The 25,259-nt window shown below is 37.7% G+C and overlaps 2 protein-coding genes and 1 non-coding gene across 3 annotated transcripts; all 3 read left to right on the top strand.

The window, feature by feature from the left end:
• Positions 1-1,551: 1,551 nt before the first annotated feature.
• Positions 1,552-1,658, top strand: LOC121228612 (small nucleolar RNA R71). The gene has a single exon (XR_005926188.1). It is a non-coding gene; the product is annotated as a small nucleolar RNA R71 (small nucleolar RNA).
• Positions 1,659-20,060: 18,402 nt separating this feature from the next.
• LOC107933753 (L-type lectin-domain containing receptor kinase VIII.1) lies at positions 20,061-22,679 on the top strand. The gene has a single exon (XM_016866043.2). It carries the CDS (start codon positions 20,305-20,307, stop codon positions 22,387-22,389), a length of 2,085 nt encoding a protein of 694 aa, XP_016721532.1. The 5' UTR covers positions 20,061-20,304; the 3' UTR covers positions 22,390-22,679.
• Positions 22,680-23,648: 969 nt separating this feature from the next.
• On the top strand, positions 23,649-25,065 carry LOC107933744 (DNA-binding protein S1FA). The gene is made up of 2 exons (XM_016866032.2): positions 23,649-23,858; positions 24,673-25,065. Exons 1-2 carry the CDS (start codon positions 23,829-23,831, stop codon positions 24,889-24,891), a joined length of 249 nt encoding a protein of 82 aa, XP_016721521.1. The 5' UTR covers positions 23,649-23,828; the 3' UTR covers positions 24,892-25,065.
• Positions 25,066-25,259: the final 194 nt, after the last annotated feature.

Here is a 25,259-nt window from a genome sequence, read left to right on the forward strand (position 1 = left end):
ATACTAGTAGAGTGATTTATACAACCATATTCAATTTTCGATGTATTACTCCAATTACGAGCTTGAAGGGTGATTGTTTCGTCTCTCACACGAAGTGTGAGTTCACCTATGCCAACATCAATAATGGTTCTAGCAGTCGCTAAAAAAGGTCGTCCTAAAATTAAAGGTGCGTTACTATCCTCTTTCATGTCTAGAACAACAAAGTCTACTGGGTATATAAATTTATCGATCTTAACAAGAACATCTTCAATGATACCCCTAGGAAATCTAATGGTTTTGTTAGCCAATTGAATGCTCATCCTAGTTTGTTTGGGTTTCCCAAGACCTAGCTGTTTAAACATTTTATAAGGCATAACATTAATGATTGCCCCTAAGTCAGCCAATGCATTATGAACATCTAAACTACCAATTAAACAATGAATCGTAAAACTCTCTAGATCTTTCAATTTGTTGGGTAGCTTATTCTATAATATGGTTGAGCAAACTGTATTCAATTCCACATGCGACACCTCATCCGTCTTTCTTTTATTTGTTAAAAGCTCCTTTAAGAATTTGACTACGTTTGGCATCTGCGAAAGGGCTTCAATAAACGGTAAGTTAATATGTAGTTTCTTTAAAAGTTTAAGGAATTTACCAAATTGTTCGTCTGATCGGTCTTTCCTTGTCGTATTGGAGTATGGCACACGAGGTTTGTATTCTTTACTTACCAGTTTCTGGTCATTGTGGTCTACCTCACCCTTACCTTTACTTACCACAGTTTCTTGCTTCGATTCTGGTTTTGGTGCAACTAACCCTTTCGCATATTGAATGGTAATTGCATTGATTTGCTCCATTGTGTTAGATTCAGTGTTACTCGACAAACTACCTTATGGTCATTCAGAAATTAGTTTGGCGAGTTGGCCTATCTGAGTTTCGAGCCCTTGGATTGACGCTTGTTGATTCTTAAAGGCTATCTCGGTATTCTGGAAACGAGTTTCTGACACTAAGATGAATTTTGTTAACATCTCCTCAAGTTTCGGCTTCTTTTCTTGCTGGTAAGGTGGTTGTTGAAAACCCGGAGGATGTTGTGGCCTTTGATTTCCTTGACCACCTCATGAGAAATTGGGATGGTTCCTCCAACCTGTATTATAAGTGTTATTATACGGGTTATTTTGGGGTCTAGAGTTATTGTTACCCATATATTGGACTTGTTCCTCCTTGATACTAGGGTTGAAGAGTTGATATTCTGTGCATACTCCTCCTCCATTCGAATCGCACCTCATCACTGGATGTAGCTGAGTAGAACCACACAAATTGTCAATCTTTTTATTTAAGAGTTCTACTTGGTTAGATAGCATAGTAACTCCATCGAGGTTGAAAACACTGGCTTCCTTCGTCGGCTTTGTCCTCATAACTTGCCACTGATAGTTATCTAGTGACATCTCCTCAATAAATTTGTCAGTCACCTCAGGTGTCTTATTATTGATAGTTCCACCAGTGGCTGTGTCAATCATCTGCCAAGTCGAAGGATTCAGGCCGTTGTGAAATGTTCGAACCTGTAGCCAGAGTGGTAACCTATGGTGTGGGCATCTTCGCAAAAGGTCCTTGTATCTCTCCCATGCATCGTAGAGTGTTTCTAAATCCATGTGCACAAAAGAAGAGATATCATTACGTAATTTGGTTGTTTTAGCCGGTAGAAAATATTTTAATAAAATCTTTTCGATCATTTGTTCCCAAGTACTGATTGACCCTCATGGTAACGAGTTCAACCATTGTTTAGCCTTATTCTTTAACGAAAAGGGAAACAACCGAAGGCGAATGACGTCAACAATAACGCTATTAATTTTAAATGTATCGCAAAATTCTAGGAAATTTGCCAAATGAGCATTGGGATCCTCGTCCTACAAACTATCAAACTGAACAAACTGTTGTATCATTTGAATTGTGTTAGGTTTCATTTCAAAATTATTTGTAGCAATAGTAGGTCTAACTATACTTGACTCTGTTTCTGTTAAATTAGGTTTAGCATAATCATACATAGTGCGTGGAGCAGGATTCTGATTTACTGGATCAGCAGCAATCGCAGGAGGTAGCGAATTTTCTTGGTTTTCAGCTATCTCCTCGGTTGTGGTTGAAGTATCGTCCTCTTGCTCTTCCTTTTTGTATCTTAAGTTTCACCTTATTTCTCGTTTGTTTCTACGAACTGTGCGGTCGACCTCACCATTAAAAAGTAGTGGTCCTGACGGGTTTTTTCTGGTCATAAACTAGAAAAACCTGTCAGAAGAAAATAAATGAAGAATTAGGAAAGAAAATAAAAATTTAAATTGCAATAAAAGTAAAATGGCTAAAGTAATAAAAGTCGAGTGTTCCTAATATCCTAGTTCCCTAACAACGGTGCCAAAAACTTGATTCGTGATATTCGTAATAGGTTTTAAAGATTTATAAATGAATCGTTCTTGAGACTAACTTATTATCACGATTAAGGCAAGTGTACCTACCAAACAGTAGTATAGTTCAGCAAGACCGAATTGTCGAACCCAAAGGAACTACGAGTACTAGTATTTACTTCCTTTTTATTATCTAGCCTAAAAATTAAGAGGTTTGGTTATCTAAACTAATTACTAACTAAGAATGCACAAAAAGAAAACGTAGGAAAATACTTTTGGGAAAATTCGATTGATTGAGACAATACCTAAAGAAAAATCCACCTAGACTTCACTTATTATTTGACTCTGAAACAGACGATTTATTCATTTGACTTGATCCGTAGAAATCCCTAAGTTATATTATTATCTCTCTCGAGACTAATAACGTCTAACCCTATGTTAAATAATTGAAATCTCTTTCTAATTAACGCCCTAGAATTGCATTAACCCGTTCTATGGATTCCCTTATTAGGTTTCACCCTAATCCGGCAAAATAACTCCTGGAATTTACTCCGCTTAATTATAACAAATTTACTCTTAGACAGGGTCTATTCCTCCTCTGAATAAGAGCTTAACTTGAATCAATATCCTGGAATATCAAAGCAAGAATTAAGAACACATAATTATGAACAAGTCAAATAGTTATCATACAATTCAGATAATAATAACAAGATCCGTCTTAAGTTTCATTCCCCTTAGGTATTTAGGGGGTTTAGTTCATACTTATGAAGGAAAACATCTCAAAAGCATAAAGATAACAAAACATAAGAAAACCCAAAACTCCTGAAGGAACTTGAAGGGAGATCTTCAGTCTTGATGATGAATCTGGCTTCTGAGATGGACCAATCGGCTTTCCTTGAGTAAATCCTTGCTTCCTAATCTGCCTTCTCCTTTTAAGTGCCTCCTCAGGTGTTTAAATAGGCTTTAAAATGCCTAAGAGCTCCCAAAATTGACCTTTTCCGAATTGGACTAAACTTAGGCTCGACAGGTACACGCCAGTGTGACACTCTCGTGTGCGATTACTTAAGGCCGTGGTCAAAGCTATTAAATGGGCACGGGCCTGTGATCTACTCGTGTAAATCGTGTTTCGATCTTACCAAAAGGACAGGGTCGTGTGACATGCCCGTGTGAGGAAGTCTAGGCCGTGTTGATTTCTCACGTGGGTCTATTTTCTCTGTTTTCGGCTTGTTTCTCGCCCTTTTTACTCTCTTACGCTCACCTAAGTATAAAACATGAAATTAAAGGATTAGGAGCATCGAATTCACCAATTCTAAGGAGAAACCATCCATAATTGCACTAAGCATGAGATATAAATATGTATAAATTATGGTTTATCATAAATGGATCCTGACGTGCCTACGGCAGATGACGTGGAAAGTAATGTGCCAGCTCTTGCCGAAGGGACCACGCCAGTCGATAGTGAGCTCGTGACAATGAATTAGGGCGGAGGGGCTAGAGAAGCTTACCTTCACATGATGGATGCATGGTATTCGGAGTTTATTCATGCGAATCTGAATACTCCACCTCTTCCACCTCCCCCAATTCCTTAACCCTTTCATATAGCTCCTCAAGGAGCAGAAATGGTTAGAAAAGAGAAACCTCCAGTGGATAGAATTAGAAAGCATGGGGCTGAGGAATTTCGAACAAATATTGATGATGACCCGGAGAGAGTAGAGTTTTGTTTGGAAAATACCATTAAGGTATTTGATGAGCTATAATGTACACTCGAGGAGTGTACAAAATGTGTAGTGTCACTCCTACGAGATTCGACCTACCAATGGTGGAACACTCTCGTGTCAGTTGTACCGAGAGAGCGAGTAACTTGGGGATTCTTCCAGGAAAAGTTTCGAAAAAAGCACATTAGTCATAGGTTCATCGATCAAAAAAGGAAAGAGTTCCTCGAACTAAAACAGGGCCGCATGACAATGACGGAGTATGAGCGTAAGTTTATGAGACTCAGCAAATATGCGCGGGAGTGCGTATCCATAGAAGCCATCATGTGTAAGAGATTTGAAGATGGTCTGAACGAAGACATCCGCTTATTAGTTGGCATCTTGGAGCTAAGGGAATTTGTGTTGCTCGTTGAAAGAGCTTGCAAGGCCGAAGAGTTAGCCAAATAAGAGAGAAAAGCTGACATCGAGTCTTGTGACTCAAATAAAAGACAGATGGGGAAATCACATCAAATTTTATCCAAGAGATCGAAAGAGTTTCCTACTCGATCAAACGCGTCTGTGGGATTCTCGAGCAAGAACAAGAATAAGCAGTATGCAGTGATAAAAGCCCAAACCACATCTATTGCGAGTGTTGGTAGTGCTCACCCTAATATACCAGAATGTTCAAAGTGTGGTAGATGTCATTTTGGCGAGTGACGAGGTACTGAAAGGGGCTGTTTTAAATGTGGGTTGTTGGGCCATTTTATTCTTAGCTGTCCTAAAATGGTCGAGAAAGATAAGGATCAAAGTATGAGATCGGGTAACGCTCATTCAAGGGGCAAACCACATAAGAACCCTGAAAGTGGGGCTAGCAGTAGAGGTGCGCCTAGAGATGCTGCTGTTTGAGGCAGAGCACCTGCAAGGACTTATGCTATATGTGCACGTGAAGAGGCAGAGTCTCCTGATGTGATTACGAGTACCTTTTCTATCAATGATATATCTGTTGTTACTTTAATTGATCTGGGGTCTACCCACTCTTATATTTGTACGAAATTGATACCCCGTATAAACATGCTAGTCGAGTCCACTTAATTTGTGGTGAAAGTGTCCAACCCTTTAGGCAGACATGTGTTAGTTGACCAAGTGAGTAGAAATTGTCCTTTGACAATTAGAGGTCATTATTTTCCAGCAAACTTGATGTTATTGCCATTTAATGAATTTGATGTAATCCTTGGGATGGATTGGTTGACTTCTTCTAGTGTTGTAGTGGACTGTGGGAGAAAAGTTATTGAGTTAAAGTGTGAAAGCGAGGATGTTCTTCCTGTTGAATCGGGTAGAACGGATAGCTTGCCTATGGTGATATCGTCCATGTCGGCAGTGAGATATTTGAGAAAAGGATATGAAGCTTATCTTGCTTTTGAATTAAATACTCAAGTATCTAAACTGAAGATCGAGTCAAAACCAGTGGTTTATGAGTTCACAGATGTATCTCCAGAGGGATTACCAGGACTGGCCCCAGTGAGAGAAGTTGAATTTGGAATTGAGTTAGTTCTTGGTACGACACCTATCTCGATTTTTCCATATAGGATGGCTCCGACAGAATTAAAGGAGTTGAAAGTATAGCTACAAGAACTAACGGATAAGGGTTTTGCAAGACCAAGCTATTCTCCGTGGGGTGCTATAGTACTCTTTGTGAAAAATAAAGATGGGTTGATGAGGTTATGTATAGACTACAGATAGCTCAACAAGGTGACAGTGAAGAACAAGTATCCCTTGCCAAGGATCAACGATTTGTTTGACCAATTGAAAGGAGCCACCGTGTTTTCCAAGATAGACTTGAGGTCCGATTATTACCAGCTTAGAGTAAAAGAGCAAGATGTATCGAAAATCGCATTTAGGACGACGTATGGGCATTACGAGTTCCTTGTCATGCCCTTCAGTTTAACAAATGCCCCTACAGTATTTATAGATTTGATAAACCATATTTTTCAACTATATTTGGATAAGTTCGTGGTGGTCTTTATTGATGATATATTGATTTATTCTTGAGATGTGAGTGAACACACGGAACATTTGAGAACGATTTTGCAAACTTTGAGAGAGAAGCAGTTGTATGCTAAGTTTAACAAAAGTGAGTTTTGGCTCCAAGAGGTAGGATTCTTAAAACACATTTTGTCGAGATCAGAGTTGACCCGAGTAAGATCTCGACTACTGTTGAGTAGAAACTACCGAGGAGTGTGTCAAAGATACGAAGCTTTCTGGGTTTGGCAAGGTACTACAGAAGAATAGTAAATGGATTCTTGATGATAGCTACTTCGATGACAAGGTTGTTAGAGAAAGATGCCAAGTTTGAATGGATAGAAAAGTGCCAAGAGAGTTTTGAAAAGCTAAAGGCTTTATTAACTGAAGCTCCAGTTTTAGTGCAACCGGAATTGGGAAAGGAGTTTGTGGTATATATTGACGCCTCCTTGAATGGATTGAGGTGCGTACTCATGCAAGAAGGTAAGTTCATAGCTTACGCTTCGAGACAACTGAAGCCACATGAGAAAAATTACCCGACGCACGATTTAGAGTTGGTCACTATCGTGTTCGCATTGAAAATTTGGAGACACCAATTGTATGGGAGAGATGTCTAGTATTTACTGACCATAAGAGTTTAAGTATTTGATAACTTAAAAGGACTTGAATCTACGGCAACAAAGATGGTTGGAGTTGATAAAAGATTACGAGTTGGTGATCGACTACCACCCCGGGAAGGCGAATGTAGCCGCTGATGCATTGAGTAGGAAATCATTGTTCGCCTTGAGGGCTATGAATACTTAATTGACTGTGACTGATGATGGTTCGATTCTAGCTGAGATGAGAGCTAAACCAATGTTCCTTCAAGAGGTTTGTGAGGTTCAGAAAGGTGATAAGGATTTGCAAGCTAAGATGGCTCAGTGTGAAATGGGAAATGAATCAGAATTTCGTATTGGTATCGACGGTTGTATGCTGGATCGAGACAGAATTTTTGTGCCCAAGGATAATAAGCTCATACGGAAGATTTTACGAGAGGCACATAGTGGTTGCTTGTCTATCCATCCCGGTAGCGTGAAAATGTATAACGACTTGAAGAAAATGTACTCATGGTCGGGGATGAAAAGAGACATTTCTGAGTTTGTTTCTAAGTGTCTAGTTTGTCAGCAAGTGAAGACTGAACACCAAGTACCTTCGAGTTTGCTTCGACCCGTAATGTTTCCCAAATGGAAATGGGACCGTGTAACTATGGATTTTGTATCAGGATTGCCGTTGACGCCAAGGAAAAAGGATTCCATTTGGGTGGGTGTTGATAGGCTTACACAGTCGGCATATTTTATACCGGTGCGTACCGACTACTCCCTTGAGAAATTGGCCAATCTATATGTTTCTGAGATCGTGAGACTTCATGGAGTGGCCTTGTCAATTATTTGGGATAGAGATCCGAGATTTACCTCACGATTTTGGAAGAAGTTACAAGAGGCATTAGGGACAAAATTAAATTTTAGCACCACTTTTCACCCGCAAACTAACGGTCAGTTGGAAAGAGTAATTCAGGTTCTGAAAGACATGTTACGGTGTTGTGTCTTCGAGTTTCAAGGTAATTGGGAAAGGTATTTACCGCTAGTTGAATTCGCCTACAACAATAGCTATCAGTCGAGTTTGAAAATGGCGCCTTATGAGGCTTTGTATGGATGCAAGTGTTGAACGCCCTTATATTGGACAGAACTTAGAGAGAGTCAGATCCACAAGGTCGATTTAGTCAAAGAGACCAAAGAGAAGGTTAAAGTGATTCGTGATTGCTTGAGAGCTGCTTCGGATTGACAGAAATCCTACGCAGATTTGAAACGAAAGGAAATTGAGTTTCAAGTCGGTGATAAGGTGTTTTTGAAAGTATCTCTATAGAGGAAAGTCTTCAGATTCAGTAGAAAGGGCAAGCTGAGTCCTCGTTTCATAGGACCTTATGAGATTACCGAGAGAGTAGGGCCTGTTGCCTACTAATTGGCTTTTTCCTCAGAGTTGGAAAAGATTTACGATGTATTTCATGTGTCCATGTTACATCAATATAGATTAGATCCTTCGCATGTGATCGCGACAACTGAAGTTGAGATTCAGCCGGATATGACTTATGACGAAGAGCTGGTTAAGATTTTGGCTCGAGAGGTCAAACAATTAAGGAATAAAAGTATGACACTTGTGAAAGTTTTGTGGCATAGACATGGAGTCGAAGAAGCCACATGGGAACCTGAGGAGACCATGAGAGATCAATATTCGAATCTATTCACCGGCAAGATTTACAGTCTAAATTTGGGCTTAGTCTGAATAGTGGTTTTGAGACCACAAATCCGAATTTAGAAAAATTATTTAATTATTATTTTGGTGTTATAGCATGATTATGTCAGTGTATGAAAAAATTTGTGAAGTAATTTTAGCGTTTGTGAGTTTAATTGCTAAAAAGGACTAAATCGCATAAAGGAAAAAAGTTGTGATTTGCTAGAAAATAGTGTTAAATGGCCATGGATTATAAAATAGGGGTATTTAAAGTGTAAATAGACCCTAGGATGGTGCTTGGCCAGCCATTAGACAAGGAAATTAGAATAGTCAAATGTTAGGTGAAGTTTAGTGACTTATTTGGCCAAAAAGAAAATAAAATAAAATAAAAGATAATATCATCCCTTTTTCATCTTCTTCTCCACCGAAAAACACTAGCAAAATAGAGGTTTGAAAGCTTGAAATTTTCAGCAACTTGTAACCCTCACAAGTAAGTGATTTTGATTATCTTTCTTGATGATTTTTGTACTTTTAGAACCCTTGTAGCATGAGCTTTCAAATGAGGGGATTATTTTGCAAAATGGTTAAAAGTTTATAATTTTACCATTAGAGTGTTCATGTTGCTTTCTAAAATTTTATGGAAGAAAATGAATCATGGTTATGAAATAAACAACTTTTGTGAAGTAGTTTTCATGAAAACCCTAACTAAGGATCATTTTGCATAAGTTATAAAATAGGTAATAAATGTATGAAACAATGAGAATTGTGGCTGCTCCTATTATAAAAGGTATTCAGCTAGGCTTGATTAATGAGAAAATGTGATAAAAATCGATTTTCGGGTCTAGGGGCAAAATAGTTATTTTGCCCAATTATAAATTGTTGAGTACCTAGATAGATAAAATGGTTAAATTTGTGAATTTTTATTGTTTTAGATCAAGAAATACTAAATCCGAACCTAGACCGGGGAAAATCCAAACAAGTAGATTAAATCATCTAGTCGCCTACATTTTATAATCCGAGGTAAGTTGTATGTTAATAATGCAACTATAATGTTATGATGTATGATTGAATTAATATTGCAAAAATTGTTATGGTTGTGAATATGAGAATACATGTTGAGAAATTAATGTAGTAAAGATTTCCGGTTAAACATTTGGAATAGACTTGGATATTCATACCATGACATTGGGTGGTATGTGAGCCAGTGTAAGACATGTCTGGGACATGCATCGGCCACATCATGAGTGCCAGGGTAAGACATGTCTGGGACATGCATCGGCCTCGTGATATACAAGTTAGTGTAAGACCTGTCTGGGACATGGCGCCAGCTTGTTGTGTGTCAGTGTAAGACCTATTTGGGACATGAAAACAACACCGATAGATGAGAGCTAGTGTAAGACCTATCTAGGACATGGCATCAGCCTCGATATATAAAAGTCAGTGTAAGATCTATTTGGGACACGGCATCGAATTTAATGTGCTAGTCAGTGTAAGACCATGTCTGGGACATGGCGTTGGTATTTTATTACATGTTTGGGGCTATTGTGTATCCGGTAGTATTCTAAATGGTTCAACGAAAGATTTATGATTTATATCAAAATGAGAAAAGTTATGACCATGTGGTGAGTGGTACAGGTACCTATTTGAAATGTATGAGATATGGGCTCGATATATGCCATACGAATTGTATTGGATGGTGATGAGTAAGTTGTGCTTATATCTACTTATGGTATTCATGAACAAGCTATGAAAGGTTATGAGCATATTGTTCTATGATAATTAGTTGACGTTTATTTTCATGCAACTTACTAAGCTTTATGCTTACCCCATTTCCTTTCCATTTTCTTATAGTGCCGCCAAAGTAGCTCGTGGATCATCGCCTACGTCGGAGAAGTTAGTCACACTATAATTTTGAAGCACTTGGTATAGTTAGTTCCTTTATTTTGATTATGACATGTACAGGATCATTTGATTTTGTTAAAGTGTCACATTGTTTTGGGGCCAAATGTGTTGGCTTAATTTAGTACTTGGCTCATTTTGTATAAGGCCATGGATAATGGCTGATATTGAAAGTTGTTTTATGAATGCCAGAAAGTCTTTCATGAATATGAAAATTGTTGGCATGGTCGTATATGTATGAAATGTATATAGGCCTTAGTTATTGTTGCTTGGTTGAGAAATCATGTTGTGATAGACTTGGGTATGATAGATTGTGTTTCAGGGTGGCAAGGGGCTCGGTAGATAGCCCTATATCGTCCACACGGGTAGACACACAGGCATGAGTCTAGGCCGTGTGTGACACACGGTTGGTCCCATAGGTGTTTGTTCGACCGTGTGTCTCGTGCACCTCGAAATTGCAATCTAGTATGCATGGTAGTAAACACACGGGCAGGGACACGGTCGTGTGTCTCAGCCGTGTCTATGGGCGTGTGCCTTAGCCGTGTGCCCTTAAATTGTTTCTGACATCAGAAACAGAATGTAAAGATTTTAGACACGGGCTAGGACACGGGCATGTCTTAGCCGTGTGAGAGACACGGGCATGTGTCAGGCTGTGTGAAAACCCTTGTAGGTTCAAATTTGGAATTTAATTCACAGGGCTTAGGGCTCGGGTGTGTCCTTTTGTGCTTAGGCCATGTGAACCACACGGGCCTTTAGCACGTCCATGTCATAATGGCCACACGGACGTGTTGCCCATCCACACAGGCGTGTGCCCTGCTTCAAGTGGCATTTTTCAAAGTTTTTAAAGTTGTTGGGATTAATCTCGGGTTATTTTCAAAATGTGATTTGGGTCTCATAGGTCCATATTGAAAACTTTTAGATTAAAAGAGAAAAGTTTTAAGTTTGACCTAGTTTTCATAACTCAGAAATGATTGTATGCATATGGTTAAGTCAAATAATGTCTCGTGCCCAGTCCCAGCCTCAGACTCGAGTAAGGGGTGTTACAAATACCATGGTTAAAATTTAACACGATTCGAGTAAGATATACAAAGTAATTACATGTCACGAATATTGGAATAGCTTACCCCTTCTCTGGCATGTTGTTCAATCATCAGACGATATATCGGGATAGTGTACGACCTCCCGATACCCGGATAAATACTCCATCTATGAAAATAATTTTCAAGTAAATATAGTATCATTAGAATAGTACCATTATAAAGAAATTGTCAATTAATAACAAGTAATATTTTATCACCTGTTAACTAGTGGAAATACATATGGTTGGTGACTAACCAATGCCAAGAATGACATCCGATAAAGAGCCCATGACTGTAACAATACAAGGCATCTGCCTATATCTATGGTATCAGGCTTTGTCATCTGACAAAGCTCACGATACAATATAGCCAGAACTACGGAACCCCAACTATACGAGCGAACATTACGCAAATCAGCTAATAGAGGTAAATATTGGAGATGAACTCTTTTGTTGTTCGCATTGGGCATCAGCACACCCTCTATAATATGCATAATGTATGCTCGAGCTGCGCATATCAACTCTTCTTCAGTGGCATTAATTGATAAATGTTCAAATTTGGCTTTCAACCATGTAAATTTCAAATCTGAAAAATTAGACTCATCATCGCCGGGCGAGGCTCCTAGTAGGCTATAACAAAGTGCATCTGGCTCAGCTATCGCACTTACGCCCGTTACGACACTCCCGTCAATTGGGAGCCCAAAGTGCAATGCAACATCCTCCAGAGTGACAGTGTACTCCCCACACGGCAAATGAAAAGTGTGAGTCTCTGGGCGCCATCGCTCGACCAATGCGGATATTAAATTGTACTGCAAATCGAATGTCCAGGTCAATGCTGCTGACCCAAATCCAGCTATCTCTAAGTAGGGCATCAGTTGTGCATCCGGTGAATATCCTAAACCATTCACCCGGCCCCTTAATGCGTGGTACGGGCCCTGACAATGTAAAATTACAGAAAATAGCTATAATAACATAATTTATTTCCTTAAATTACGTAGATATTTTTTTAATTGAACCTGTGATTAACAAATAACAATATATTACCATATTATTAACTGTATCAGATATGTGAGGATCTTCCCTAATCAATGAAGCCATTGCGATGCCTGCAATTTCAAAATAAATTTCGGTTATTAATTTTAATATTCGATAGATTTTAAATATTGATTAGAATAACTAAATTTTATATATTGCTTTTAATTACAAAAAAAATACCAAATAGTTTTTTCGACAACATATTTTTTGCTATACTACATTAAAAAATAAATATATCCAACTCATATACAAATATTATTATTATTATTTTAAAATGATAATAAGTAAAATATTTTTGTTTAAAATATAATATATATAATATACCCAGCATGTAGTTCAATATATTTTAAATTAATTTTTTAATAATAATAATATGAGTGATGCAATAATAATTAAAAAAACATGATAAGTTTTTCAATATTATTTTTAAATATATTATAATATGTAATTAAATTCTTTAGGAAATAAAAAAGATGGGAAAATAAGGAGGGGTTATGTTGCAATATTCTTATTTTTTTTATTCGGTGACTTTGGCCCTTTGTTGGTATTTTTTTTTTATTTTCAGATTTTATTTTTTAAAATATATTATTTTCTTATTTTATTTTTTATATTATTTTAGTACATAATGTTGTAATGCATTATTTAAATGTTTTTTTTATTAATTTAATAAATAACTCTGATTTTGGCACTTTGTTGGTATTTTTTTATTTTCGAATTTCATTTTTTAAAATATATTATTTTTATTGTATTTTTTATATTATTTTAGTACATAATGTTTCAAATGTATTATTTAAGTGTTTTTTATATTAATTTAATAAATAACCTTGATTTTGACACTTTTTGTTGATATTTTTTTATTTTCGGATTTTATTTTTTAAAATATATTATTTTCGTATTTTATTTTTTTATATTATTTTAGTACATATAGTTTCAAATGTATTATTTTAGTGTTTTTTTAATAATTTAGTAAGGAACCTTGATTTTGGCACTTTGTTGGTATTTTTTTATTTTCGGATTTTATTTTTAAAATATACTATTTTCGTATTTTATTTTTTTATATTATTTTAGTACATAATGTTTCAAATGTATTATTTTAGTGTTTTTTAATAATTTAGTATATAACCCTGATTTTGGCCATTTGTTTATATTTTTTATATTTTTGGATTTTATTTTATAAAATATACTATTTTCCTATTTTATTTTTTGTATTATTTTAGTACATAATGTTTCAAATGTATTATTTTAGTGTTTTTTTAATAATTTAGTAAATAACCTTGATTTTGGCCTTTTGTTTGTATTTTTCAAATTTTTGGATTTTATTTTTTAAAATATACAATTTTTGTATTTTATTTTTTATATTATTTTAGTAAAAAACCCGCCAGCACCAGTTTCCCGAATTTTTTTCGTATTTTATTTCCTTTCGTATTTTTTTCATTAAGATATTTTTAATTTTTTTATTTTTTATACTATTTTTGTAAAATGTTTAAAACCCCATCACATAAAAAATAAAAAATTTAAAATAATCAAAATATATAACATGCCAAATAGATTTTATAAGAAATATATCTAATCAACCTAAAACACACTTAACAAATAAATCATATAAAATAATAATAATAAAACATTCTTTGCACATAACATACATTCGCTTTTTTACTTCAATAAAAATTAAAAATAAATTAGGAATGAATGAAAATATAAAATAAATACAAACATATCTTAATATATATCTCTTTTTAACCAAATAACACATTGCACAAAAATAAATTTAAAAATTAAATCTGAATTAAATCAAAATCAACAACAACAATAATAATAATAACACCTAAAATAAATAAATTATTTATTTAAATTAACATTACTTACTCAAATTTATAAAAAAAAATTACCTTTTTTTTCATTCTTTTTCCTTCCCTCTCCTTTTCATTTTCATTTTCTTTTTTCTTCCCTCCCTCACCAGTGCCGCTTCCTTCTCCTTCTTCTTCTTCTCTTCTTTTCTTCTTCTCCTTCTTTTCTTCCCAAAATGAAGTTTAGGGACCATATATTATGGTCCCCTAAAAAGAAAAACAAAACCTCTGCATGAGGGGTCTAATAGACGGTGCCGCCTCTGCCAGAGTCACAATCGGTGTCGCCCCTGCCCGAGGCACAATCGGTGTCGGGCCAGAGGCACAACCGGTGCCTCCTTTGGCACCCCCTCCATCCCCTTTTTTTCAGATTTTTATTTTTTTCATTTTTAACTTTTTTTTAAATAGAAAAGTCAAAATTTTTGTCAGAGTCAGGGTGGTGCGGCCTATGACAGTGGCGTGACCACCCTGGATGTACCATTTTGGTACATAATTTTTTTCTTGTATTATTTTGGTATTTTATTATTTTTTGTCCTATTTTGATTAAAAAAACCCAAAAAATATCCAACCAATCCTCCATTTAAAGCTAGTGAGTATTTGGGTTGAGTGATACATACATTGTGTTAACATTTATGGCAGCCATTAATATTGACTAAAATGTCAAAAATAGGACGTGCAGGGTGAGGTTTGATACTAAAAATTGACTTGGAAAAATTGGCATGGGATAATTTCCTTTTTGGTCCTTGAGATAATGGGCTATTTACGGTTTGATCCTTGAACTTCAACTATAAATAGGCCTTCCCATCTCTCATTTCAAAAAAATCGCAACCATTCTTTCTCTTTTAGTTTTCTCTCTTCTCCCATTTGAGAATTCTTAAGGAATTCTATTTGTTTACAATATTTTAGAGGTAGTGAAGTTATCATCTGGTGTTAGTGCTCGAAGACGTAGGTATAATTTACCGAACCTTGTTAAAACTTCTGTGTTCTTTCTTGTTCTATTTTTTTTTCAATATTTGAGGGTATAATATTAATATTTAATTGTGCTATTAAATTACGATAGAAGGGATATTCTGACTAAGGAAAGACTTGGCACTTAAGAGACTTTTGTGATTCACCTCTATTTCCTGAGAATTAAATTTTTTTATTTTTTAATAAAATAATTTACACGTTTCCTACCCTATTGGAACAACACATTGATCCAATTGCAAAAGACAGTAGGAAACTCAAGAACCCGCAAAACTTGAAGATTAAAATCCCAGCTTATGAAGTCAAACGCCTTTTTTTTTTTGGTAAGGCACACCTAGGAGATAAATGCTTTCTCCCATATTCATAACTCTATTTTTACACCGTTCAAAAAGTAAACTATATTTTTAGACTAAAAAAGAAAGTGTTTAGTAAAATTAAATTAAGTGATATTAAAGATATAAAAGTGCAATTCTGAATATTAATTACTGAAAGTCTAATTCGACTTTACTAACGAATGAGCAAGGCATTCCCATATAAGGTCACGTGTAGTGTAATCAGCAAATATATTTCATTTTCATACTTGACTTGGAGTTGGATGGATTGTTTGTGATATCTCAAGTCACGGGCCTCATGCTGCAATAATAGTAGGTTTACGCCTAGGACGAAGCCAAAGTTGCCGACCAACAAACTAGTGCTAGTGTCACGGGGCTAGACCTTTCGTCTCGCAATCCGTGCGGCCTTAGGCGATTTGCTCGTCTAAACTAGCCCAAGTCAGCCTTTACTCGAATGAGGGTTCCTTAAGAACTCCTCCAAGGCACCAACTCGTACAGCAGAAGCAAACTTATGCCAAAAGAAGCTCAAAAGAACAACAGAAAGGGACGCTCGCAAAGGGTTTGAGTAAATGCTCTCTATTCTCTTATTCACAAAGAATAATGAAACAATGAATGGAGTCCCCTACAAATGAGGGGACAGGCCTCTATTTATAGTTGAGCCTCTCCAAATCCAACGGTACAAATCAAGTACATCAACGACTATGATTAAAGGGTATCTACAAATCAAATCTCTAAGAATATAAAATCATATCTTCTAAGATTACATATCATATCTAAGATCTCTAAGAATATAATATAATATCTTATAAGATTCCATATCATATCTAAGATATCTAAGATTATAATATAATATCTTATAAGATTCCATATCATATCTAAGATCTCTAAGATTATAAAATCATATCTTTTAAGATCATGTTTCCATATTTGTAGATGGACCTTCAATCTCTTCAAGCAACGGGCCAGTCCGATTGCGCCAACCAGACGTTAATCTGACAGGCTTCTCCAACAGTTCCTTGAATCGGGCCAGCTCACGTGGGCCAAATGATCCCCATCTAAGTAATAGACCTCCATCAGATGCATTTGGCTCGATGGTCACGGGCTTTGAACTCTGGCCCGTGACATTCTCCCCCACCCATTCTCGCAACGTCCTCATTGTGACTCCTGAATGGGACTGACTTGATTCGCCTTGGATCCCACTCGTTGCCTTAGCTCTTCCCTTCCTTCGGGACTTTTGCCTCGACTTCCGTCGCTTCTTAACTCGAGCCATCTTACTCGTTTGTACATCTCGACGACAAGGAGTTATGTCACTCCCTTGTCCATATTCTAACTTCCCTCGAACAGAATCCTCATGATTCACAACACTTGGCTTCGCTTTACCCACAGTCTCTCGGCCTCCTTGCTCAAGGACTTCGGAAGGGCCCCTACGTTCTCGCCAAGTACACAAGTTAGAATGCAAAACACTATCAGAGTGTTTCGAATGTACCTTTGCATTTCTCGGGTCAACTGTCCCATATGCATCACTTCTTTTCCTTGAAGTCCGATGCACCACCCACCTCTCTCATAGGTGGAAGCCTTGTCGATGACTCGGCCAACTCCGACGCTTCACACGATTCGAGCCTCATTGGTCCCAGCTTCACTGTTTTCATCGCAACTTCTTCCTCTAAGTTCGATGACAAACTCACCTCTCCCTTGGGTGGAAGCCCCTCCGACGACTCCTTATGCTCGAACGTTGCCTTTCCTTTGACTACGGCTTGCTTTAGACAGTTCCGCAACTCATGCGGACCACGGCACAAGAAGCACTTTACTCGCTTCTTTTTGCTCCTTTTAGCCCTCTTGGCTTCGACTTTACGCTTGCTCGAACCAAGCTTCTTGGGCTCATTGTCTGCTCTATATTTCCCTTCGATGACAGACTTGCTCCTCTTTGCCCTTTTGGCTTCGGCTTTTCTCTTGCTCAAACCAAGCTTCCTGGGCTCCGTATCTGCTCGATCATTCCCATCAATAACAGACTTCATTGGACACTTTTGCAACCTATGCGGACCATGACATAAGAAGCACTCGACTGGCTTCTTCTCGCTTTCGGCCTCCTTGGCTTCGACACCCCTTGCGCTCGAACCAAGTCCCAAGGCCTTACTCACCGGCTTCTTCCTAAGCGCGGATTTCATCGGACACTTCTTTAACATGTGCGGACCGTCGTAGAGAAAGCATTTCAGCTTGTTCCTTTTCCTCTTGGGTTTCTTCTTCCCAACTCGTGGTTTCCCATTATCACCATTGTTGCTGTTGCCATTGCCATACTTATCCGTATCTTCCTTGTGATTCCCTTCACATACGCCCCTTCCATCGGGCTTGGAAGATCCAAGCTTATCTTTCCCTAGACCAAGCTTAACCACGGATACCGCTACCTTCATGGCTTCCGACAGCTTTTGGACACCTCTTTGTTCCACCTCCTGTCTGACCCACGGCTTCAATCCCTCTTGAAAAGCAAGTATTGCTTCTTTCTCGGTCACATCTGAAACTTAGAGCATGAGTTCCTTGAACTCACGAACATACTCCCCCACTGTGCCCCGTTGCGTTATCCCTTGCAACTTTGCCCGAGCTTCTTCCTCGACAAACTCCGGGTAAAACTGTCCCTTCAACTTGCATTGGAACTTCTCCCATGTTCCAATCTCACATTGCCTTTTATCTGTGGTCCTACCTCGCCACCATAAAAGCGCAATATCAGTAAGAAATAATGAAGCAGTTTTTTCCTTACCCGCATCATCCACGATACCTTTGGCACGGAAGTAGTTTTCCATCCTCCACAAGAAATTGTCCATATCACATGCAGACATTGTCCCCACAAACTCTTTCAGCTTCGGGACATACTCGCTACTGAGTGCTGCACTTGACACTCCTTCCCCCACTACTGCTTAACACAAGGCCAGCTCTCCCTCCAGCTCCTCTATTCTTGTGTTTAAAGCCAGCGTCGTGGCCATTATTTCCTCCTTCAAAGCCTTCACCATGGCTTCGAGAGCATTGTTCCTCTCTGTCAGCTTCTTCCTTTGGAAATCTAGCAACGCTTGCACGTTATCCCTTTAGGAAGTTAGACACGTGGTCACAAAGTCCCTAAACTGTTCCTTCATGTCTTCAATGCTTTCCCCACGAGCATTATCAGACTCTTTAACGTCCTCCATGGACTCCTCAAGTTTACCCACGCGTACCTCTACGGCCGACAGCATCTCCCTCAAAGACTTTCTCGCCCATCTTTGTTCGAACTCTTCTTTCGACATTCCAACAGTGCCTTCGAACCAATAGCTCTAATACCACTTGTCACGGGGCTAGACCTTTCGTCTCGCAATCCGTGCTGCCTTAGGCGATTTGCTCGTCTAAACTAGCCCAAGTCAGCCTTTACTCGAATGAGGGTTCCTTAAGAACTCCTCCAAGGCACCAACTCGTACAGCGGAAACAAACTTATGCCAAAAGAAGCTTAAAAGAACAACAGAAAGGGACGCTCGCAAAGTGTTTGAGTAAATGCTCTCTATTCTCTTATTCACAAAGAATAATGAAACAATGAATGGAGTCCCCTACAAATGAGGGGACAGGCCTCTATTTATAGTTGAGCCTCTCCAAATCCAACGGTACAAATCAAGTACATCAACGACTATGATTAAAGGGTATCTACAAATCAAATCTCTAAGAATATAAAATCATATCTTCTAAGATTACATATCATATCTAAGATCTCTAAGAATATAATATAATATCTTATAAGATTCCATATCATATCTAAGATCTCTAAGATTAGAATATAATATCTTATAAGATTCCATATCATATCTAAGATCTCTAAGATTATAAAATCATATCTTTTAAGATCATGTTTCTATATTTGTAGATGGACCTTCAATCTCTTCAAGCAACGGGCCAGTCCGATTGGGCTAACCAGACGTTAATTTGACAGACTTCTCCAACAGTTCCTTGAATCGGGCCAGCTCACGTGGGCCAAATGATCCCCATCTGAGTAATAGACCTCCATCGGATGCATTTGGCTCGATGGTCACGGGCTTTGAACTCTGGCCCGTGACACTTGTTCAACCCTTGGATTAATCCATACATTATTATGTATGACTCTTACGCTAAACATCAACATTTTCTGTCTCTTACTATTTCACCTCCTTATCTCTGCTTTATTATTTAACTTGCGAAGCCATCCATTATCCTCCGCCAGTAATCTTCAAACCCAATCCACCATTAAAAAATATCCAACTTTCCCATATTAATTTAAAAACAATGAAGTACCCAAAAGCTGAAACTTGACTCATAAGTCATAACTTAATAATAAGAAGATCAAGTTTAATTTTTTTTAATCAAAAGTCTAAATAACTCACGGGGTCTGGTTTATATCAGCGCGTTAACATCACGCAGACACGTGCAACTGAATGTTGTTTCCTTGTAAAGGGGGCGACGAAACTGAGATGTGGGAATGGGAACGCTGGTGAAAAGCATCTTTTTTTTTAAATTTATTTCTTTTACAAACACCGAAAAAGAAAAATAACCGTTAGAAATACACGTGTTTCCTTCGTGGGTAGCCACCTGTCTTCTTCACTGCTCATTGGATTCCCTCACTCTTTCCTCCTGCAAACCATTCATTCCTTGTTGGTATGTTTTAAGCCAAAGAAATATACTCTTCCTCGTTATCCCTCCCTCAGATCTCCTCAATTTTACCATCAACAAATTTCCCCACCCAAACAAGGCATTATCATCTTCAGTCTTTTTTTTATATTGGGGGCATTCGAGAATAATCAGAAACTGCAAAGGGAAGCCACAATGTTGTCATTTTCTTACTCATTGCCTCTCTTCCTCTGTTTTATCTCAAGCTTTAACGGAATCTTTGCTGCCACAGAATTCGATTTCGGTACGTTAAACCTCAGCAGCTTGAAGCTCCTTGGTGACGCTCACTTAAACAATGGGAGCGTCAGACTCACTCGCGACCTCCAAGTACCCGCTTCCGGCGCCGGCAGAGCCTTGTACTCGAAACCCGTCAGATTCCGGGAACCCCAGACTCATTCTCCTTGTAGCTTCTCCACCTTCTTCTCCTTCTACATTACTAACCTCAACCCGTCTTCCATCGGCGGTGGTTTAGCCTTTGTCATTTCCCCGGATGGTGATTTCATTGGCGCCGGCGGCGGCTCTTTGGGACTCTTAGATGATAAGGGTCGGGCTTCGGGGTTCGTTGCTGTTGAATTCGACACTCTTATGGACGTAGAATTCGATGACTTTAATGGGAACCATGTTGGTTTGGATCTCAACAGCATGGTTTCTTCTCAAGTTGGTGACTTGGGGGCTTTAGATGTTGATCTAAAAAGTGGGGATCTCGTTAATTCATGGGTCGAATACGATGCTTCATCTGGGATTTTCAATATCTCCGTTTCTTACTCAACCTTGAAGCCTAAAGAGCCCATGTTATCATTCCCTCTAGATCTCGATCATTATGTTAATGATTTCATGTACGTAGGATTTTCAGGCTCAACACAAGGAAGCACCGAGGTCCATAGCATTGAATGGTGGAGTTTTAGCTCTTCTTTCAACTCAAATTCTCCGCCGCCTCCAACGGCTACTTTAATGAACCCAACGGCTAATATTGTTAAATCAAAGCCACCTTCATTGGCTCCTTCAGATTCTCATTTGAGTAAGTCTTCGTCTTCTTCTTCTTGTCATAACCAGTTTTGTAAGCAAGGTCCAGGGGCTGTTGCAGGGGTGGTAACGGCTGGGGCTTTCGTTTTAGCCTTATTTGCTGGGGCTCTCATATGGGTTTACTCTAAAAAGTTGAAGCATGTGAAGAAATCCGAGTCTTTTCCATCGGAGATAATCAAAATGCCAAAAGAGTTCAGATACAAAGAGCTGAAAGCAGCTACGAGATGCTTCGATGCTAATAGAATTATCGGTCACGGTGCTTTTGGGACTGTCTATAAAGGCATTTTACCGGATAATGGCGACATTGTGGCTGTTAAGAGATGTAGTCATACTAGTCAAGGCAAGAATGAGTTTTTATCTGAGTTGTCAATAATTGGGACCCTTAGGCATCGAAATCTTGTAATGTTGCAAGGATGGTGCCATGAGAAAGGTGAAATTTTATTAGTTTATGATTTAATGCCTAATGGGAGTCTGGATAAAGCATTATTTGAAGCCAGAACGCCATTACCATGGGCTCATAGGCAGAAAATTTTGTTAGGAGTTGCCTCTGCTTTGGCCTATTTGCATCAAGAGTGTGATCACCAGATTATTCATAGAGACGTTAAGACCAGCAACATAATGCTGGATGAAGGGTTCAACGCAAAGCTAGGCGATTTTGGTTTAGCAAGGCAAATTGAGCATGATAAATCGCCTGATGCCACGGTAGCTGCCGGCACAATGGGATATTTGGCTCCCGAATATCTTCAAACTGGGAGAGCGACCGAGAAAACGGATGTGTTTAGCTATGGAGCTGTGGTTCTAGAGGTCGCTAGTGGAAGAAGACCAATCGAGAGAAATGCCAATGCAGCTGCAAAAGTTGGAGCTAATGGGAATTTGGTGGAATGGGTTTGGAGTTTGCGTAGAGAAGGGAGATTGTTAGCTGCAGCTGATGCCACGCTGGAAGGTGATTTCGATGAGGGTGAGATGAGGAGGGTCCTCCTGGTGGGGTTAGCATGTTCACACCCTGATCCACTGGCTAGACCCACAATGAGAGGAGTGGTCCAAATGCTGGTGGGGGAAGCCCAGGTTCCAATTGTTCCAAAAGCTAAACCCTCAATGAGTTTCAGCACCTCTCATCTATTGTTGAGCTTGCAGGACAGTGTATCTGACTGCAACGATATGATAAACTTCTTCAGTTCCTCGTCAGAAAATAGCCACATTGGTCAGGACCTTGTCTAACAAATAATAAAAGGGCTGAGGTTCCCAATAACATGTAAAAGCACAAGTTTTAGGGGATTGGGGACAAAGAAAAATGGTGGGGGGAGTGATTGAAGGTTGCCTAGTTGATTCCACAAGCAATCCCCATTGTCAAAGGGCAGACATGGGAGTTTGAGTAGACACTTGGTAAAGTAGAGTGAAAAATGTTTCATATTTATTATTTTATTTTATTTTTAATTAAGAAACTTTATTGAGTGGCGGTTGGTGATGGATCAAAGCAATGAAGGAAAGAATCATCATTTTTTATAAAATTGTTTAATTGGGTAATAAGGAAAATGAGTAAGCAATTACATGGAGTGGGTTGTTTGGGAGAAAAGTATGTACTAAACTTGATTCTAAACTTACTTCTGATTACTTCTTTTTTAAAGACTTTTATTCAGAAGCACGTCTCTTTTTGTATCTTCTCAATGCTTGGGAAAGTAGGATTAGGCTGGCTTTTCATTATATCAATCTTAATGTTTTAAAAGGAGGATGGGGTTTAGGACAAAACAGAAAAAGTCAAAGCTGCCCACAATACCCACAACCAGTTGCTGGATTAAGCATCTCTTAATACTAACTAGTACTATTGTCTTTTTTCAAGTCCCTGTCTGATGAGATATGTACATTCTTTCTGTTAGAGGCAATTATTTTTTTTTAAATCACCTTATAATAAATAAAAAAAATTAAACATTTTTTATTTTACTGACATGACATACACATAAATTGTTAGGTGGACGACACATCAGCATTTAATTAAATTTTTAAATTTTAAAATATTTATTTAAAAAAGTGTAAAAATATAATTTTTTAAAAATTAAAAAAAAATCAATTGAATGCGTAGGTGGCATATGCCACATTAGCATAATGCACAAACGTCAACTTTTTCATAATTTTTGGGTTGTCAAGTTTTAAGAGCTAAAAAATACGAAAAAAATAGAAACTTAAAATAATTTTTTTATAAAATAAGATCATTATGGCTTAAAATAACGATGAGATATTTTGATGTAAAAGCAATAATTTATATATTACTAGAATAATTGAAACAGTAAGATGAACTTAATTAAATAAAAATAATTATAAAATAATTTTGTAAATGTGTGGGTTTAGAAAATTATTATGTTTGATTAAATAAACATCTTTTTATTTGTAATAGGTACTCTGCCATGATAAATAATCCTAAAAACAATAAAAGTAAAAGTAACCCTCCAAGTCCCATAAAACTCACTGGATTTTACCCAATTCACTGGGCAATGTTACTATCTGGGTTCAAAGTCCAATTATCAGTTGGATCCATTAAACTGCCAAATGAATATCCGAATTCGTTTGATTACCAGAAACCGGTTTTTGTTTTTGTTACTTTGGTTCCCAACTTGTGCTAGTGAGGAGCTCCAACGTCGAGTTCGCACTTGGACTTGGCAGTAATGTCAGACGAGTTCGAGTTCGCCGATAAGGTCCATCTCTGCTTTGATCGCTTGGTTTTTCTCCCCTTAAATTTCAATGGCTTTTCAGTGAGATCCGTGCTAAATCAGTTCAAATTTAGAGATCTGGTTTTGTTTCCTTTGCTTATTACTTGTTACAGTTCCGATCTAGTGCAGTGGTGCTTTTTCAAATTAATTCCAATTTTTTTAGACTTTTTCTTGCTCTTTCTCATGCTTAATTAAGATACTGTTACTTGTTTATTTTTGCATGCAAACTTAACAAACTATCCTCTTTTTTTTTTCTTCTTCTCGATATTTTGATTGAAATAAAGCTGCAGCATCATTGAAACTATTAACACCATCTTTATGTGGGATTTGATCAGTCAATTTGGTTGGGTTCTTTTTGTTCATCCATACCTCTCCATAATTCTGACTGAAAAAACATAAAGGAACAGTGAAAGATGAAAGCTTTAGTTGACTGCCTGAAAAATCTTCACTCAGTTTGCGATACATCCTATAATTTCGTCAACAATCTACTTAAAACACAGACATAGGTATATGAGTCATCAGTATCCATGGATAAATTTCTGGGGTCTCAATGTAAACCTTGTGTGATCTCTTAAAATCTTGATGATAGATGTATATGTTTTGCAGAAATGTTTGTATGCACGTATACTTTATAGAATCTTTCATGTAGCAAGGATCTTTTGTAGTAGGGCTAAGTTTTCCTATTTGCTCTCTATGGCCTTTTGAAAAGATTAACAGGCTGAAGACAAGTATTGAGCAGCTAGTTGTGTTTAGTATAAAATTACATGCGTGATGATTTTAGTTTCTGCTAATGCAATAGGGAAACAAGATTATTTATGAAACTGAGGGCAAAGGATTCAATCCTGGCTTGATAGTTCTGCTGGTTGTTGGGGGGCTACTGCTGACATTTCTTGTTGGGAACTATGTACTTTACTCGTATGCACAGAAGACTCTTCCACCTAGAAAAAAGAAGCCAATATCAAAGAAGAAGATGAAGAAAGAGAGGCTGAAGCAAGGAGTTTCTGCACCAGGAGAATGAGGATTTCGAGGCCTCGTTTCCTCTGATCTGTATATCAAAATGGTTTGTTTACAATTTTCTTCCTGTTTTGTTTCCAGAGAGTTGTCTTGGTTGAACAAACATCTTAATCTCATATTTGGTAGACTAGGAAGTAAAATACTGATCTGTTTCATTAATTGCAGTTTATTTGTCTCATTTCTATTGCCCTCTTTATTTCCTTTTCATTTTCCATGTGAACTAATCGTAGGAACAAATCACCCCAAACAATGCCTACTTGTGTGTTCTTATACAGAAAGGACTCTCTTCCTATACATGTTCGAACTAAGATATAATCCTTTTATATATATATACGAGAAACCTGAAAACAATATATTAAGTATACTTGCATT

Source organism: Gossypium hirsutum, chromosome A04, assembly GCF_007990345.1.
Source record: "Gossypium hirsutum isolate 1008001.06 chromosome A04, Gossypium_hirsutum_v2.1, whole genome shotgun sequence".
Taxonomy (NCBI): Eukaryota; Viridiplantae; Streptophyta; class Magnoliopsida; order Malvales; family Malvaceae; genus Gossypium; species Gossypium hirsutum.

What these genes read in the sequence shown, in the direction of transcription:
- LOC107933753 (XM_016866043.2), top strand. Translation starts at nt 20,305, where the DNA reads ATGTTGTCATTTTCTTACTCATTGCCTCTCTTCCTCTGTTTTATCTCA.
- LOC107933744 (XM_016866032.2), top strand. Translation starts at nt 23,829, where the DNA reads ATGTCAGACGAGTTCGAGTTCGCCGATAAG. An exon ending in AGTTCGAGTTCGCCGATAAG is followed by an intron (nt 23,859 to 24,672) that starts GTCCATCTCTGC and finishes CTAATGCAATAG; the next exon opens with GGAAACAAGATTATTTATGA.